Source organism: Eptatretus burgeri, chromosome 2 (genome assembly GCF_056783735.1).
Source record: "Eptatretus burgeri isolate ZD-2024b chromosome 2, Ebu_testis_v1, whole genome shotgun sequence".
In the NCBI taxonomy this organism is placed as follows: Eukaryota; Metazoa; Chordata; class Myxini; order Myxiniformes; family Myxinidae; genus Eptatretus; species Eptatretus burgeri.
In genome coordinates, this window is record NC_140962.1 from 121,715,449 (window position 1) to 121,732,376 (window position 16,928).

Consider the following 16,928-nt stretch of genomic DNA (forward strand, 5'->3'; position numbering starts at 1 on the left):
ACAAAATTTATAAACATGTGAATGTTGTGGTTACATCGTCAATGTAAAGGTATATTAGAGTTGTTAAAAGGTAGCATTTTGCCGCTAATGATATCCTGTTTCTTCCTCTACTTCTTCTTCTTATTTCGACTGCAGTTAATGACTGCTGGAAACATCATTTTCTGGGGAGGGGTGAGGGGGGGGGGTTAGGTTTTCCACAGATACACTGCTCCTTCTAGGTTAAGGCAGGAATTTGGAAAGGGAGCCAGCAATAGCATGCCTGTTCATCAAGAAGGACACTGTGGGATCTTTAACGTCCACCAACTAATGCCAACAGACCAGACACCCAGTTTAACATCCATCTGGGGGACAGCACATAGCTGGGCTAAGTTTCAAACCCAGACTAGGAAGCTCAGAGGTGAGTGTGTGTACCTCCAGGCTACACTGCCAGCCCCCTGTTTATTGTGATCAAGAATTATTTTTGAGGCTTTGTTGCTTTTCTGGTTTCACATGAGAAATTGATTGCTTGTTTAAATAGTTTTCTTATGGAAGAGCAAGGTAGAAGTGACAGTGAACAAAGATGCATCCTGGAGTAGAGAGAGAGGGTTGGACAGAGGGAGCAGAGAAAGCAACATTGGGGCATAGACTGTAAAAAAATCAGAGAGACCATAGACATTCCTAAAATGTGAAAGCAACAGACCTTGTGCTAAGGCCTCATCACAGAAGATTCCAGATCATTTGAGAGCTCTCAATTCCACATAATCCAGGAGAGACAGGTGGTATTTTGGGGGCCAGCCCATAGCAGAGAGCAGAACTCCATTGAGCAATGGACAAAGACCATGTAGGTTACAAGTAACTCTAAATTTTCATCGAATGACTTGGAACAGCAGAGGAGGACGCAAGTCTGCAGCAAGCTTTGAAGGCCAGCTTTGCAAGTGCTTTAGGCCCTGGAGAGGTCACATCTTATGGGGAGTTCTCAAAGTTAAAAAACTGAACTTCCAATTTCTTACACTGGAAAGAAATGGGTTAGTTTGACCATCCTTCTGGAGTGACAGCACGAGACGGTGAGATTTTCCATGATTGAAGGACGCATTCCATTTATCAGGCCAGCACCCAATCAATTCCAGATCAGGAGGAGAGGAGGAGATTGGGACCATACGTTGGTGCTGCTAAGCAGTCTCCTTGGCTACTGTGCACAATCCTGGACGGGTCACCACTCCCACACAGTATACCAGCATGCTGGCACTCATTTTCCCGGCCTCGGAAGGATGATCGGCCGAGTTAACCTCACCCGGTGTTAATTCAACAGCTGAGCGGGATTTGAACTCAGGACCCTAGGGTCCACAGCCCACCACCCTAACCATTAAGCCAACACCAGGCATAGATCAGGAGAGAGTGAGATAACTGTTGTCTGCCTGTCAATGGGTTGGGGTCTGCCTGCCTACACAATGAAATGTGATCTGCCAAATTGATGAGAGGGTTTTCATCAGATGAGGCCTTCAAGCACTCCAGCCTCCACTTGGAAGAGGGGAGGAGAGGGTTCCATTGATCGGAATATGTTGACGATGTGAGTGGAGCAAGTTAGAAATCCAGGAATGAAGGTAGTATTTAATACAACAGCCAGAGAACTTTGTAAGCAGAGTGGGATGCCAGATTGCTTATTGTATTACAAACGTTTCACAACTTTAAATAGTGTAAAAAACTTACAGTATCTTTCACATTGGATCTTAAGGCCCGGTCACACCTTGACGTTTTAGCCAGCGATGGCAACGTGTTAAAATGTATGTAAAACGCTGGCTTACGTTGAACTTTTGATGGTTTTTTTTTAAAGATTCGGACGTATTCATAGCGACTTGGTCTTATGTATAACGCATTGGTAACTGACACAGAACGTTTCGTTGTGTTATAGATAACTTATACCAACGAATGCTGAACCTGTTGTCGGCCTACACAACCGATGCCCAACCATAGTCTAACTCAGGCATAGCGCGTTGCACGCATCGCCGACGATGTCGTGACGTAGCCTATTAAAAGGCTGACGCACAACGATTCGAATCATAACTGCCGTAGAAATGGAAGGGTCAAAATCGTGGTCACACCTTGGCGATCTTGCCAGCGTATGCCGACGTAACAAAAAGTGTGTCTAAAACGTTGGGGCACGTCAAATACGGCATGGGTAAGTTTGGTATGCGTGAGTAGAACGCTAAATACGCTATCATAAGTCGTAGTAAGTAGAGTACGTCAAGAAATTTTGAACATGTTCAAAATTTTACGACGTACTCGGCGTATGACACACGTTCCGCATGCGATGGGGATAAGTTTTACACACGATATGTGGACGCTTACACACGTCCACAAAGGCTACTTATAAGCTACTCATAAGTCGAAACACGTCGCGGTAATGTCTTTTTTACGCGAAACTTATTTCTAACTTATGTTTGACGTGCTTTGAACCAATTCTTTACGTAGTCCCAACACACATCGACGTATGTAGACGTATTCCAATGACGTCTTCCGGTCGACAAAAAAAAAAAAAATTAACGTGTTTCCAGCTTACAACTGCCATATAAAGACGTGTTCCCAGCGGTTTTGGGAATTGGTATATAAAAATGGTGTTCATAAAAGGGGAACCCAACAGTGTTTTCGAGTCCTTTTTGAGTCGATGTCCATGTCAGCAGTAACAGTATCAGTATCAGTATTAGTATTAGTAGTAGTATTAGTAGTAGTTTGTTCATGTTGGCAGTAGTAGGTGAGTGTGAGGGGGAGGGTGTGGGTTATGATGGATCGTCCTTGCGTCCGCGTGTCCACGGTAGGTTCATAGGCTGCCACTCAACGATTTAAATGGCTGCATCTCCACTATTGAAAGTAGACGCTTGCGCTCAACAATTGGATTTTTTTTTACACTCAACGACTTTTAAACGGTACCACTCAGCTAGTTTCATTGTTTACAATGAATGATTTAAATTGCTGTCACTCGCCTTTGTTTTTTGACGCTGGGGTTTGGAAATTTTAATCGTTTCTATTGAACGTGCTAAATCGCTCAAACCCCACTATTGAAAGTAGACGCTTGCGCTCAACAATTGGATTTTTTTTACACTCAACGACTTTTAAACGGTACCACTCAGCAAGTTTCATTGTTTACAATGAACGATTTAAATTGCTGTCACTCGCCTTTGTTTTTTTTGGTTTTTTTTTGTTTGACGCTGAGGTTTTGAAATTTGAAGCGTTTCTTCTGAACGTGTTAAAACGCTCAAACTCGACTATTTTAAATAGACGCTGCCGATAGACAATTGGAATCATAGCCAAGCTAGACATTGAAGTGTGAACATCCTCGTCATGCCGAAGAAAAGTTTGAAGAATGCTGCAAATAAGTGTCCTGGCCGTGGCCGTGGACGCTGACGCAAGGACGATCCATTATACCGACGTCTTTCAGCCTATGAGTAACTTAAAAGTAACGTCTGTCGATGTGTGGCAACGATCGCGTAACGTGCCAACAACACGTTAATCATAGGTTAGAAATAAGTTTCGGGTACGCTAAACACTACCTCGGCGTGTCTCAACTTATGATTAACTTACAAGTAGCTTGTGTTGACGTCTGTCAACGATCGCAGAACGTGCCTACAACTTGTGGCCAGCGTAGCAGAACGTGTGAGTCATACGCCGGCATACGTCGTGAAATTTCAAGCATGAAAAAATTTGAGGACAACCGAAAAGTACAACGTTTAAAGCCAACGTACAACGACGTATGGCAACGTACTACGACGTATGCCAGCGTGCTCTCAATGTTATCAAAACTTACCCATAACGTATTCAACGTGTGCCAGCGTTTTAGAAAAAAAATTCAAAAATCGGCATACGTTGGCTAAAACGTCAAGGTGTGACCGGGCCTTAACTTTCGTGCTTTTCGCTGCCAATTAATTTGTGAAAAATATAAGTCCAGTGAATGAATATTCCTTGTTGTACATGTATGTGTAAAATGGAGACAGCAATCACGCTTGATGCGCAAAAGTTACTTTCCCCCAAATTAACTTTGAAACAAAACCCACGAAAGATAATTGCCATAAACAATAAGAACTTTACAGTATTACATTAGTACACACCACACTCCTTTTCGAACACACCTCCTTCAGAATACGCACACCAAACATGGATCCTTCAGAAATTAATTCACAGCTCTTGCCATGCAACAGTTTGAAACACAAGAGTGGTTTTATATTCGTTTCTGTTTGACAACTTCGAGAGAGCGGCACTCAGAGATATGCACATATGTTCAGGCGGTGTGTGTGTGTGTGTGTGTGTGTGTGTTTTATTTATGTCAGCCTGGTGTTGGCTTCACGGTTAAGATGGCTGGCTTAAGATCTTGGGGTCTAAGGGTCTTGAGTTTGAGCCCCTGGCATGCCGTTACATAACACCAAGTCGGTTTACTCAGCCTGTCATCCTTCTGAGGTCGGCAAAATGAGTACCATATTACTGGAAACAGGGGCACTGCATCAGTGGTACAGCCGTGCTCCCAGCAATGATGCAACCAGCGTCCACGGGCTGCATAATACTAACTGATGATGATGTTGATTTAATTTACGTCATATGCATTTATGTATGTTCGTTACATTTCAGAATGTGTCAGCAAACCGGACATACACTCATGCTTATGAGCTTTAAAAATCGTGACTTCATCATTATCCAATTGAAATTGCAGATGAATGTGACAGCAAATCCAACAGGACGAGAGAACATTTCAATTGGATTACCAAAAACAGACAGTTGAGATGCATTAACCCAAATCGTTTGCAATTCACAGAAATTCCATGCCACAATGAAGTAGAATCTATGGTGCACAGCCTGTCATTATGGTTAACAACGTTTACAATACAATCATGGAACATGGTGCTCATACAAAGACAAACTGATTAACACATTCCAGGTGCCATGTGGCATGAAATCATCCTCCTGCCAACCCCGTATCACCACCTCTGTAAATGCATAACCCTCTCAAATGATCTTGCACATGTCCATCCTTGTAGGCTACATGTAGACCTACATGTCCTTGGAGGTGTATTTTGGATAATAACAAGTAAAGGCATGGGAAAAGTCTCAAACTCTTGGCTTATTTCGTGTTTTTTTCTTCTTCACATTTCAACCAATGGGTTCTGTGTTGATCTGATTGGTGTTCTCATCTGAGCCCATATATCATGGTGATGTGATCCCAAGTTCAAATCCCATATGATATGTAATCTTGTTTGCTGATATAATTGCGGCTTGATTGATTTTTGTCCACGTTCTACATAATACACTAAGGTATCAAGGGGGTCCATCCATAGGGAGCTAAATGCTTTTACCCCCGACGGCCCACTCCCCCCGCTGGCCCCCAATTCGGACACGGGGTGTTGGCCCATAATGCAAAGCACTCTTCAACTTTCCCATCACTGTCATCCTCCACATCGCTTAGAACAACTACTTTGTTTCCCCGGGGTAAGGGAGTGCGACTGCGCTTACATTATTTATGTGCGACTGCGGTATTTTTACTCCGGGTGTCTGCGAGTTATTTCATGATGTCCGTGCAACTCACATAAAAGTTAGCCGATGTCCTTGTTGACCGAGAAGTGAAGAAGTGACAGGAGTGATTGCACTATAAACTAAAACAGCACTCGGTAGAGCACATACCTCCACCAGGCTGAACAGTTTACGTTTTGAATCCCATTGATAGGCCAGATCTGGATCTGGACTTCAACCAAAATCGAATCGGCTTGTTCTTGGCACTTAACCAACTCATCCACCCAGTTTTGTCATAACTCGTCCACAAATCTTTGAAATTTCATGACATATATATATATATATATATCAATTTTAGCCCTATCACTCCATGGCAAAGAATCACTTAAAAAAAATTCTCGTATCTGGATCTGGATTCAGATCTTCACCAACATCGAATCAATTGGTCTATGTCACACACTCAACCCATCCATTAAGTTCCGTGCAATCCGCCCATAACTTTTGAGATATCCTGCTCACAGGCGAACAAACAGACATGGGTGAAAACGTAAGCCTCCGTCAACCTTCAGTGGTGGAGGTAACAAAAATTATTTTTGAAAATACCATTATTCTTCGAATTACTGTCATTGTTATGAATAAGAAGAATCGTTGTTACGAGTCATGTATTTAATCAGAAATAATACTATTTTACAAAGTGACTGACAGTACGATGTCAGCCTTTCTGCCCGAGACAAACAAACATTTATAATGGATGAAATCAATAGGACGTTAATTGAGATATGCTAACCGTCGTGGGAAGCTGACATTTCGAGCATTAAACCCATCGTCCCGCTCTTGATCCGACGAAGGGTTAACACCTGAAATGTCAGCTTCTCCTTGCTTCCCACGGCGGGTAGCATACCCCAATCAACGTCCTGTTGTTTTCATCCATTGGTCTACCTGTCCGTCAATGCAGATCGACGCTAGTCTTCACCAGCAAGACTAGTTGTTCATTGTAAACAAACCTTTACATGTAAATTGTGTGTTATAGATTGACATGTTTAATTTCACAACAGAATTGTTAAGTTGATGCACATTTACTTGCACGACATGTTGTTGCACTGCACCCAGGTGTTGGTTCGGGATATTAATGACAATCCACCCATGTTTCGACAACGTCATTACGAGGTCTCAGTCAATGAGGTGAGCCTCACGATCCTTCATCATCACGGTGTATTTAGCTTCTCTTAGCACTCTTGTCTCGTTGCCCTTGCCTTCCCCAGTGCTTCTTATTGACCCTCCATCTCAAGCCAATTTCCATTCCTCCTCAGTCCTTGCCATCTGTTACATCCCCTTGTTGCTTTTCCAATAGCTGTTCTTTGTCTCCACACCTTCTCCGCTATTTGACACCATTACATACTCCCAGGTGTCTTGTGGTGTCTTATTTCACTGAAACACTTCGACCAGCTCTTTGTAATGTTTCCGCTACAAAGTAGTCATCACGAAGTTTACAGCTTGGCATTAAGAAGACGATGATTAACATTAACGTGTATATATAAAATTCCTCTTCATCATCCTTTTTAATAAGAAATTTAACCTTTTAAATGAACAGTCGCCCAAATTTTGTTCTTCCACTTCGGTTAGACCAAGACTGCCCTGTTCAACTCTCATTCATCTCTCATAAATATTCCTCTCCCACCTCCCCCAACTCTACTTCCCTGGTGCTCCTCCATCCGTGTAGGTTCCGCCGATTCTCTAATAATTGCCTTGTCCTTACTCATTGCTGTTGATCTTGCCACACTGTCATTCCACTTAACTCTCTCTCCCTATTCTCACATTCAATTCATTGCTTGTTGGAATTATTTCACTTACGACATTTCCTAAAGAAAAGAGCTTTTTTTTCTTTACATGTTGGCACTTTTCTACCTCTTCCAGTTATTCTTCTTACAAACCCTATTTTATACTGGTGTAACCATCTTTATTATAAGTGTTGTTTATCATCACTTGTTATGCCTTCCTACAACCCTCATTTGTCAATTTTACTCCTTATAACTCTACCACTAGCTTTGCTACATTTCACCCTCCTTTGCCTAGCTTGCACCCGTAGGAACCACCATCTTCTCCAGCTTTGCTACAGCGGGGGCCATTGACATTGATGACGGGGCCAATGGGCAGATCGAGTACAGCATTACAACCAATGTGAATAACCTGGTAATAGGGGGAAATCGAAAGAGGGAAGCGTGTGGAGGGTAGAAAGCTGATGAATATTGGCATAGGAGGTAGAGAGACAACCTGCAGATGTATTCAATGAATTTCAATGAGAAGCATTTATTTCCGTTGTTTGTAACTTTTAAGGTTTTACCTTGCATTGCATGTAACTTTTAAAGTCTTATGCTGTACAAATAATTTGGGTTTTTTTACTCAGCAAAATAATAATATTTACTTTGCTTTAGTGTGTTTTTATTTTTCCATGAAAAGCCATTTTCTTTAACATGGCCGGCAAGAAGAGACAGCGAGACAGAGACAGAGACAGAGACAGAGACAGAGACAGAGACAGAGACAGAGACAGAGACAGAGACAGAGACAGAGACAGAGACAGAGACAGAGAGAGAGACAGAGAGAGAGAGAGAGAGAGAGAGAGAGAGAGAGAGAGAGAGAGAGAGAGAGAGAGAGAGAGAGAGAGAGAGAGAGAGAGAGAGAGAGAGAGAGAGAGAGAGAGAGAGAGAGAGAGAGAGAGAGAGAGAGAGAGAGAGAGAGAGAGAGAGAGAGAGAGAGAGAGAGAGAGAGAGAGAGAGAGATCCTTCAGAGAGATTGTTTATTTGTAGCATGGATGCATGACTCCAATTTATGGGGTTTTTTTTACTCCTAATTGGACAAGTATCTTTGCAGTTTGATGTCGATAGAAATGTTACATCATTAAAGAAACATCATTTGGAGAAAGTATGGCTAATTGTTTTAAATATATTTCAATCATACCATTTAGCAGATAATGTGGCCATTAAGAAAACCTTTGTTGTAAGTTTTCTAAGAGGGATATGTAGGTGGAGTAAAGCATGATGTTTACAGGGTAATTAAATAAGGATGTCGATTTGTATTCATCCTTGCCTGTTTCATCCTCCTTGCCTCTTGAATTTTCTTTAATGTAGTCAGCGCATGTCCAGGATATTACATCCTGCAATTATCATTGATGGTGCGATTTTATTTTTGCAGCGAGCAAGTGACGTGTTCTCCATTCCAGTGTCTCTCTCTGGGCATGTGGTTCTTCAGCAGAGGCTGAACTACGAGCGAGAAACTAACTACCGTCTCCTCATCCAAGCATCAGTGTGTGCAATCATGCAACTACACCTTTGGCTGTGCCAAATCATTCCCAAACCACAATGTGCACCACAGCCTCACCGAGTCACAAACCACCCCCGATATTATGTAGTGTCATCACGCATCACACTTCATGATCTCAATACTCTTCTGGAAGTTTAACATATTTGAGATACTAAGTGGTGATGGTGACAGTTTGTTGTGGCTGTGGCCAGGATCGGGCTTTGCCTCCAACCCCAAGACATGTTTCCACGGCAACACTGCTGGTCACCATCACAGACGGAGATGATCTGGGCCCAGCCTTCCTCCCTTGCCAGCCTATCACAGGCCAGCCTGACTGTGCTCCTGTTACTTACCAAACGGTCATACCTCGCCATGCACAACCAGTAAGCAAAAACTTTTATTAATACAGTTTCAACAAACCCTCCTCAAGTTTTTTTTCTTGGCAAAGCAGGCTGAGTTTGCTTCAGTACATGCACCACATTTCAATTTCCAACAGCGCTTGATTGGAGGGTTAACCACTCTGTATAATCCAGGATTTAGGTCCATTCTTTCATTTGAAACTGCCATGTTTCGATTTACCTACGAGCTTTGTGTACTTATTTTGATGAATTATTTATATTTTTTTTACCTTTCCAAATCATTTTTTTCCACCCAGATTCAGCAATAGAACTCGCATTGTAATCGAAGATGAAATTTTTTTTTTACCAAACCCTTCATGATTTTGATGACACCAATGTGGCTTCTTCATCAATAGGATGACAAGTTTTAATTTCTCCACCAGGATGGCTGAAAGAGTTTATAAATGTACAATGTGGAGCTATAGGATAAGAATATTTGGGGACGTTCACATCGTTTTATCTGAATTAACAAGATCATTGGGAGACAATGGACAGACTAATGCAGCATTTTCGGATTCGAACCTGGGATCAGAGCATTGTAATCAGTGTTTTCTCCATCATGTTATTACCTCTGCCACCGAAGGTGAAGGAGGTTATGTTTTCACCCCTCTCTATTTGTTACTTGCAAAATCGAAGATTTTTCAATTAGATTAGTTTGTAATTTGGTTATTCTGTCTGTCTGTCTGTCTGTTTGTCTGCCTCTATCACCTACAGGTCACAATTCTAAATCGATCTTCACAAAACTTCACCACATGGTAGAGTTTGTTACAAGCAAGAAGTCAATTGTTTTGAGGTCAAAAGGTCAACATAGGACAAACGTCAACAACTAAAGTGGGATTTCTAAAATTCTGAATTTTCATCTGATTGACTTGAAATTTGAAGAGGATTTATATTTCAGGTCACTGAATTCAACCAGTGAATTATTTTTGAGGTCAACATGGGCCAAAAGGTCAACATAGACCCAACGTCAACAATTAAGGTGGTATTTCTAAAATCCTCAATTTACATCTGATTGACTTGAAATTGGAAGAGGATTTATATTTCAGGTCACTGAATTCAACCACCAATTGTTTTGGAGGTTCACATCGGCCAAAAGGTCAACAAAGGCCAAAAGGTCAACATAGGCCCAAGGTCAACAACTAAGGTAGTATCTCTAAAATCCTCTATTTTTATCTCTTTGACTTGAAATTTGAAGAGTTGCATATTTCCTCATTGAATTCAACCACCAATTATTTTTGAGGTTAAATTTGTTTTATGGATTTTGTATATACAGTATGTGCTCTTCACGACATCTTATTATTTTTGTTGTTTTGAAAAATCTAAGATTTTCCAAGTATATTGGTCAGTCGATTTTGTTATTCTGTCTATCTGTCTGTCAATCGCCTCCAGGTCACAATTCTAAACCGATCTTCATGAAACTTTACCAAGCTGTAGAGATCGTCTCAACTGAGAAGCCGATTGAGTTTGAGGTCAAAGGTCATCTTATGGTTAAATATCTAAAATCGTCATTTTTCATCCGATTGACTTCAAAATTTAACAGCAATTCCATAGCGCATTACTGAATTGAGGAACAAACTCTTTTTGGGATCAAAAGGTCAAAAGTCAACTCAAGGGCAAACATCTAAAATCTATTTTCAACTGAAATATTATCAATTTACATCATATTAACTGGAAAATTGAACAGCAATTGCATCGTCCATCACTTAAATGGGAAAACAACGATTTTTAAGATCAAAATGTCAACTCAAGGTCATAGTTCTAAAATCATCAATTTTCAACTGAAAAATCATCAATTTACATCTCATTAACTTGGGAGTTGAGCAGCAATTGCATAGTCTATCACTGAATTTGGAAACCAACGATTTTTGAGGTCAAAAGGTCAAAGGTGAACTCAAAGTCAAACATCTAAAATCAACATTTTCAATTTGAAAAATAATAACTTTTTATCCGATTGATCTGAGCTTTAATTAAGATTGTCATTTTTAATCTTAATGAAATGGACAATTTGATGTATCCATGGCAACCTTTGGAGAGGGGGTGGATTTTGCAAGTATCGTGCTTTGCATGACATATTTTTCTAGCCTGGTGTTGGCTCAGTGGTTAGGATGGTGGCTTGGGATCCTAGGGTCCTGAGTTCAAGCCCCGTCGGATGCTGAATTAATACACCAGGGGGTTGACTCAGCCTGTCATACTTCCGAGGTCGGCGAAATTAGTACCAGTTCCAGTGTGTGTACTGGTAGAGGGGCACTGCATCAGCGACACAGTCACGCTTCAAGAAATGATAGCTACCCCGGCAGCTAAGTTGCCATACGACCACCACCACCACATATTTTTCTTGTTTGTTATCGTGCCAAAACGAAGTTTTTGCAAGATATGTTAGTCAGCTTGTATGTTTTTTTTGTTTGTTTGTTTGTTTGTCTGTAATCACGTATAAAAAATTCTGCAGAGCACAGTTATCATCGGAAATTTTTGTAACTTCGCATATCAGAGGCCTATAGAGGTCCCTTTCAGTGCACAAAATTTTGAAGGTCAAGGTCAAAGGTCAAGGTCACTTTGGCGCAAATCAGGGGAGTCGACGAAACCCTTATTTTTTGAGTAATTTTGATCGGATCGTCTTCAAACTTCATGGCAATATAGTTAATGGTCCGGCGCTCAGCTGATTAATTTTTGGTGGCGATTGGCCTTGACCTTCATGGTTAGCACCTGAGGTCAAACATATTTGACCCCAAGGTCAAATTTTTAAGTTTTAGGAACCATATCGTGTAGTACCTCAAATTGAACACCTCGATGAGTGCTTTCTAGATATGTCAAGCTTGAGACATTATGATGTCATTTGGTGACGTTATGAGGCAAAAGCATATTTTTCATGGTTACTCTGTAGAACAATTAAGCCTGGTGTTGGCTTAGTGGTTAGGGTGGCAGCTTGGGATCCCAGGGTCCTGAGTTCAAGCCCCGTTGGCTGCTGAATTAACACCAGGGGGTTGACTCAGCCTGTCATCCTTCCGAGGTCGGTGAAATGAGTGCCAGTGTACTGGTCCCGGTGTATGCCCCAGTTAGAATAGGTGTACCATATCCCTGTGTGTCGTAAGAGGCGACCAGGGTTGGCGTCAGGAAGGGCATCCGGCCATAAAACATTGCCTCAAGAAAAAGCCAAACCCCTGCACAGCAGGGAAAAATGGCTGTAAAAACGGTCATATACTCTGTAGAACGATTCTCATTGGAATCTCTCGTAGGCTGATATTCCTCAAGGAGTCGCTCCTGGTGGATAGCAGCTCTGTTCACCTCAGTGTGACCTTAAAGAAGTCACACGTGGTCACCTTTTGGCAAGATACGGGTCACCCTGCGGGTGACATTGGTTTATTCATTTGGCTGTTTGTCTGTCTGTCTGTGTATAGGATATCTCAAAAAATTGTGGATGAATTCAGATGAAATTTGGTGGAGAGGTTGGGTCTGTGACACGACGAACTAATTAGATTTTGGGGAACGTATGGATCCAGATCTCCAGATCTCTATCTCTATCTCTATCTCTCTATCTCTCTATCTCTCTATCTCTCTATCTCTCTATCTCTCTATCTCTCTATCTCTCTATCTCTCTATCTCTCTATCTCTCTATCTCTCTATCTCTCTATCTCTCTATCTCTCTCTCTCTCTCTCTCTCTCTCTCTCTCTCTATCTCTCTTTCTCTCTCTCTCTCTCTCTCTCTCTCTCTCTCTCTCTCTCTCTCTCTCTCTCTCTCTCTCTCTCTCTCTCCTGGTTGCAACATTGGTTGGGACATGGCGATGCCGCTGATGCAGTGTCCCCCTTACCAGTACACTGGTACTTATTTTTGCCGACCTCGGAAGGATGACAGGCTGAGTCAACCTCCTGGTGTATATTAATTCAGCAGCCAACGGGGCTTGAACTCAGGACCCCAGGATCCCAAGCCGCCACCCTAACCATGAAGCCAACATCAGGCTTATCCGACTGCTATAAAATTTAAAGTGATTCATAACCATCGAAAAACAGGGCCAAAATCGATATATAGCACGATATATCAAAATGTTGTTGACAGATTATGACAAAACTTGGTGGATGAGTTTGGTGGTTAACTAGAATAAGCTGATTAGATTTTGGGTCAGGTCCGGATGCAGATCCACTCCGTCAGTGGAATACAAAACGTAAACTGTTCAGCCTGGTGAGGGTATGCACTCTACCGAGTGCAGTTCGAGTTTATACATGGAATTGCAATTTGGGCATGGGGACAGTCCAAAGACCAATAAGCTTTGCAAATGTTACTTTGATATCTGGGATGTCCCACTACTGTTAAGGCAAAAAATGGTCACCTCATTATTATTTTATTTTGAGACGAAAAATGAATGCTATAGAATCATCGACTTGTCATATTGAAGACACCTTCCAATCATTATAATTTCGTGTTTTGCACATGGGTGCTGGGTTGCATCACTGCTGGAGGTGTGGCTCTGCCGTTGATGCAGTGTCCCTTGTCGGTTAGAGCAGGAATTTGGAATTTGGCGAGGGTGTTGGTGAGAGCTCGCCTACTCTCATGAAGGATGCCGTGGGATCTCTAACATCTACCAACGACTGATGGCAGACGAGACCCCCAGTTTAACTTAATTCTGAGCGATGGCACAATCATTGATGAATCACCCTGCTTGCGTAACACCAGAATGACAGTTTATAGTGAAGCTGAGATTCAAATCCAGGATAGACAGCTCAAAGGTGAGTGAGCATATGTCTAAACTATCCTACCAGCCCCACCTCCCCATGATCATCCTCGATTGTGGTTGCTTCACTAATTGTCACTGAAACTCATCCAGAGTATTTGCAATGGCCTGGATAGCGGCTGTGATGAAGTTCTCTAATGTTGGCAGGCCTTTTATGGTACTTCGTTAGCAATATCATGTTTAGCCTGTGAATTTTTCCTTCTCCTCTTTTCATGATAGGAAGAAGTGAATCCATTGAACGTGACACCACCGATTTTGGCTGAGGATCAAGACAGAGGAATTCCCATGGATGCCCGGGCTGGAGTTCTCTACTCTCTGCTGATTGGTCTCACAAACATCAACAAGCTTTGCTTTATGACATCACTCACTCACTTTCTGCCAATGCATCGCTTACTTATAGACATTACTTGCTTTCTGGCAATACAGAAACAATGGAGAGGTTGTTAGAAGGAATCTCTATCGACAATAAAGTGACACCAAAATAAAAGTGACGAATTATAACTTTAGGCCTGGCAGGATTGCCTGGAGGTATGCACACTCGCATCTAAGCTGTCTCACCTGGGTTTGATTATAATCGGCCCAGCTATAAACTATTAGCCCAGTTTTACACAGGCAGGGTGATTCACCAATGTGTGTGCCGTCCCTTGGATGGACATTAAACGCGAATTCCATCTGTCAGCATTAGTTTGTGGATGTTTAAAAAAGTCCCATGGTGTCCTTTGTGAAGAGTAGGCGAGCTATCGCCGTCACCATGGCCAAATTCCAAATTCCTGCCTTAACCTACAAAGGACATTGAGTCAGCGGCACGGTCGCACCCTCTGTCAATGATGCTATTCCGCAGCCTTGTGCTGTACATGAAAGAATAAGAAGATTACAACTTGGATTCTTTTCTAAGTAGGCCGATTTGTTTTTGATCATGCTCATTTGTGGAAAGTATCTATTGAAATAATTTAAATATGATAATGCTATTCATAAACTTTCATGTCATACTCAATGACAAATTAAAGGAATATTGAAGAGTCTAGATCAGATAAAAGGAGTCATGTGATCATTTGTAGATTTGTCTATTACTGTTCCTTTGAGATAAACCACATTGGCATTTAATATTATTAGCCAATAATAACAGCAAAAAAAGGATGTCTCAACACACCCCTAGTCTGACTGCATTCAGTGTCCCAATGTATCCCAGTTTCCCCCGACTGCATGATTATGAACTAGAAGGGATGACAAATCGGGCCCGTTACATTTTTGAAATATCATTCTGAACAGTACCATATCGTTTTTGTCCCTATCTCTCAATAGTGAAGAATCCCTTTAAAAATTAAATAATTCTCGTATCCATATCCGGATTCGAGCTTCACCAAAATCGAATCAATTAGTCCTTGCCACATGCCCAATCTGTCCACCATGTTTCATCTGAATCCGTCCACAACATTTTGAGATATCATGCAATATACTATATTAGTTTAGCCCTATCTCTCAATGTTGAAGAATCACTTAAAAAATGATCAGATCCGGATCCGGATTCGGATCTTCAGCAAAATTGAATAAATTCTTCCTTGTCACACATCCAACATATCCACTATGTTTCCTCTGAATCCATCCACATCTTTTTGTGAAATATCATGCTATGTATCGGCTTTGGCCCCATCTCTCTGAGGAAGAAAAACTGAGGAAATTCTAGTATACAGATTCAGATTTTCACCAAAATCTAATCACTTCGTCCTTGTCATACACCCAACCTGTCCAAAAATTTCATCCGGATCCATCCACAACTTTTTTAGATATCCGATACACAGGCAAACAAACAAGAAGAAGACGTCGTGTAAAACACGATATTTACGAAATCCATAAAACAAATTTGACCTCAAAAATAATTGGTGGTTGAATTAAATGACCAAATATGCAAATCCTTTTCAAATTTCAAGTGAATTGGATGAACATTGACAATTTTAGAAATTCCTCCTATGTTGACCTTTAGATCTATGTTGACCTTAAAAATAATTGGCTGGTTTAATTCAGTGACCTGAAATATAGATCCTCTTCAAATTTCAAGTCAATCGGATGAAAATTGAGGATTTTAGAAATACCACCTTAGTTGTTGACTTTTGACCTATGTTGACCTTTTCGGCCATGTTGACCTCAAAAATAATTGGTTGGTTGAATTGAGTGACCTGAAATATAAATCCTCTTCAAATTTCAAGTCAATGGGATGAAAATTGAGTAATTTAGAAATCTCACCTAAGATGACCTTAATACTTCGAAAACAATAGGCTTCTTCGTTATGACAAACTCTACCATGTGGCAAAGTTTTGTGAAAATCAGTTTAAAATTGTGACCTGTAGGCAATTGACAGACAGACAAACAAACAGACAGACAGAATAACAAAATCGACTGACCAATATACTTGAAAAATCTTCAATTTTGCAAGTAACAAACAGACAAAGAGGTGTGAAAACATAACCTCCTTCACCTTCGTTGACAGAGTTAATGAGTGAAGTGGAACTTTTTGATGCACAATGCAATCTTTACACATGTTGTGTCATATAAAAAGAAAGTTAATTTCCGTTCACAAAATGTGAAATATTCCTCCAGGATCTCCTGAAAATTTCTCCTCTTACTTGACCCTAAATCCCATCTCTGCTCGCCTTAATCTTCTCCGTCCAATCGAAGGGCTTGGAGGGTTCACCATTGTCATGAAGGTGAATATGTAATATTGCTTGACTAATTACCCTTACTTTATAGACTAAATGTCTCAGAAATTGGTGATGAATATATTTTCCATTACTCTTGCTTTAACTGACATCCATTGTATTTGCTTTAACTGACTTGCAGTGAACTTATTGTTTTCAATCTTAAAAGACTCCCTTCCACTACTTTTCAAGGTGACATAGACAAAAAAAAAATCCCAAGACTGCACTACATAGATTATCAATGTTAACTGTTGCCTGTTTTGCAATTTGAGGTAGAGGAGTGTTTTTTAAATTAAATAAGTTATTTCATATGAAGCTTGAATTCAGTCGGAAAGGATGGTGCAGGG

General features: G+C 41.1%; 1 protein-coding gene across 1 annotated transcript in view; it reads left to right on the plus strand.

The window, feature by feature from the left end:
- PCDH15 (protocadherin related 15) overlaps positions 1-16,928 on the plus strand; it is a 338,778-nt gene that overhangs the window by 115,907 nt on the left and 205,943 nt on the right. The window contains exons 6-11 of the mRNA XM_085871026.1: positions 6,580-6,651; positions 7,543-7,659; positions 8,659-8,769; positions 8,979-9,149; positions 14,108-14,213; positions 16,484-16,590. Of these exons, the coding sequence (XP_085727152.1) occupies positions 6,580-6,651; positions 7,543-7,659; positions 8,659-8,769; positions 8,979-9,149; positions 14,108-14,213; positions 16,484-16,590 (684 nt within the window). The remainder of the gene's footprint in view (positions 1-6,579; positions 6,652-7,542; positions 7,660-8,658; positions 8,770-8,978; positions 9,150-14,107; positions 14,214-16,483; positions 16,591-16,928) is intronic.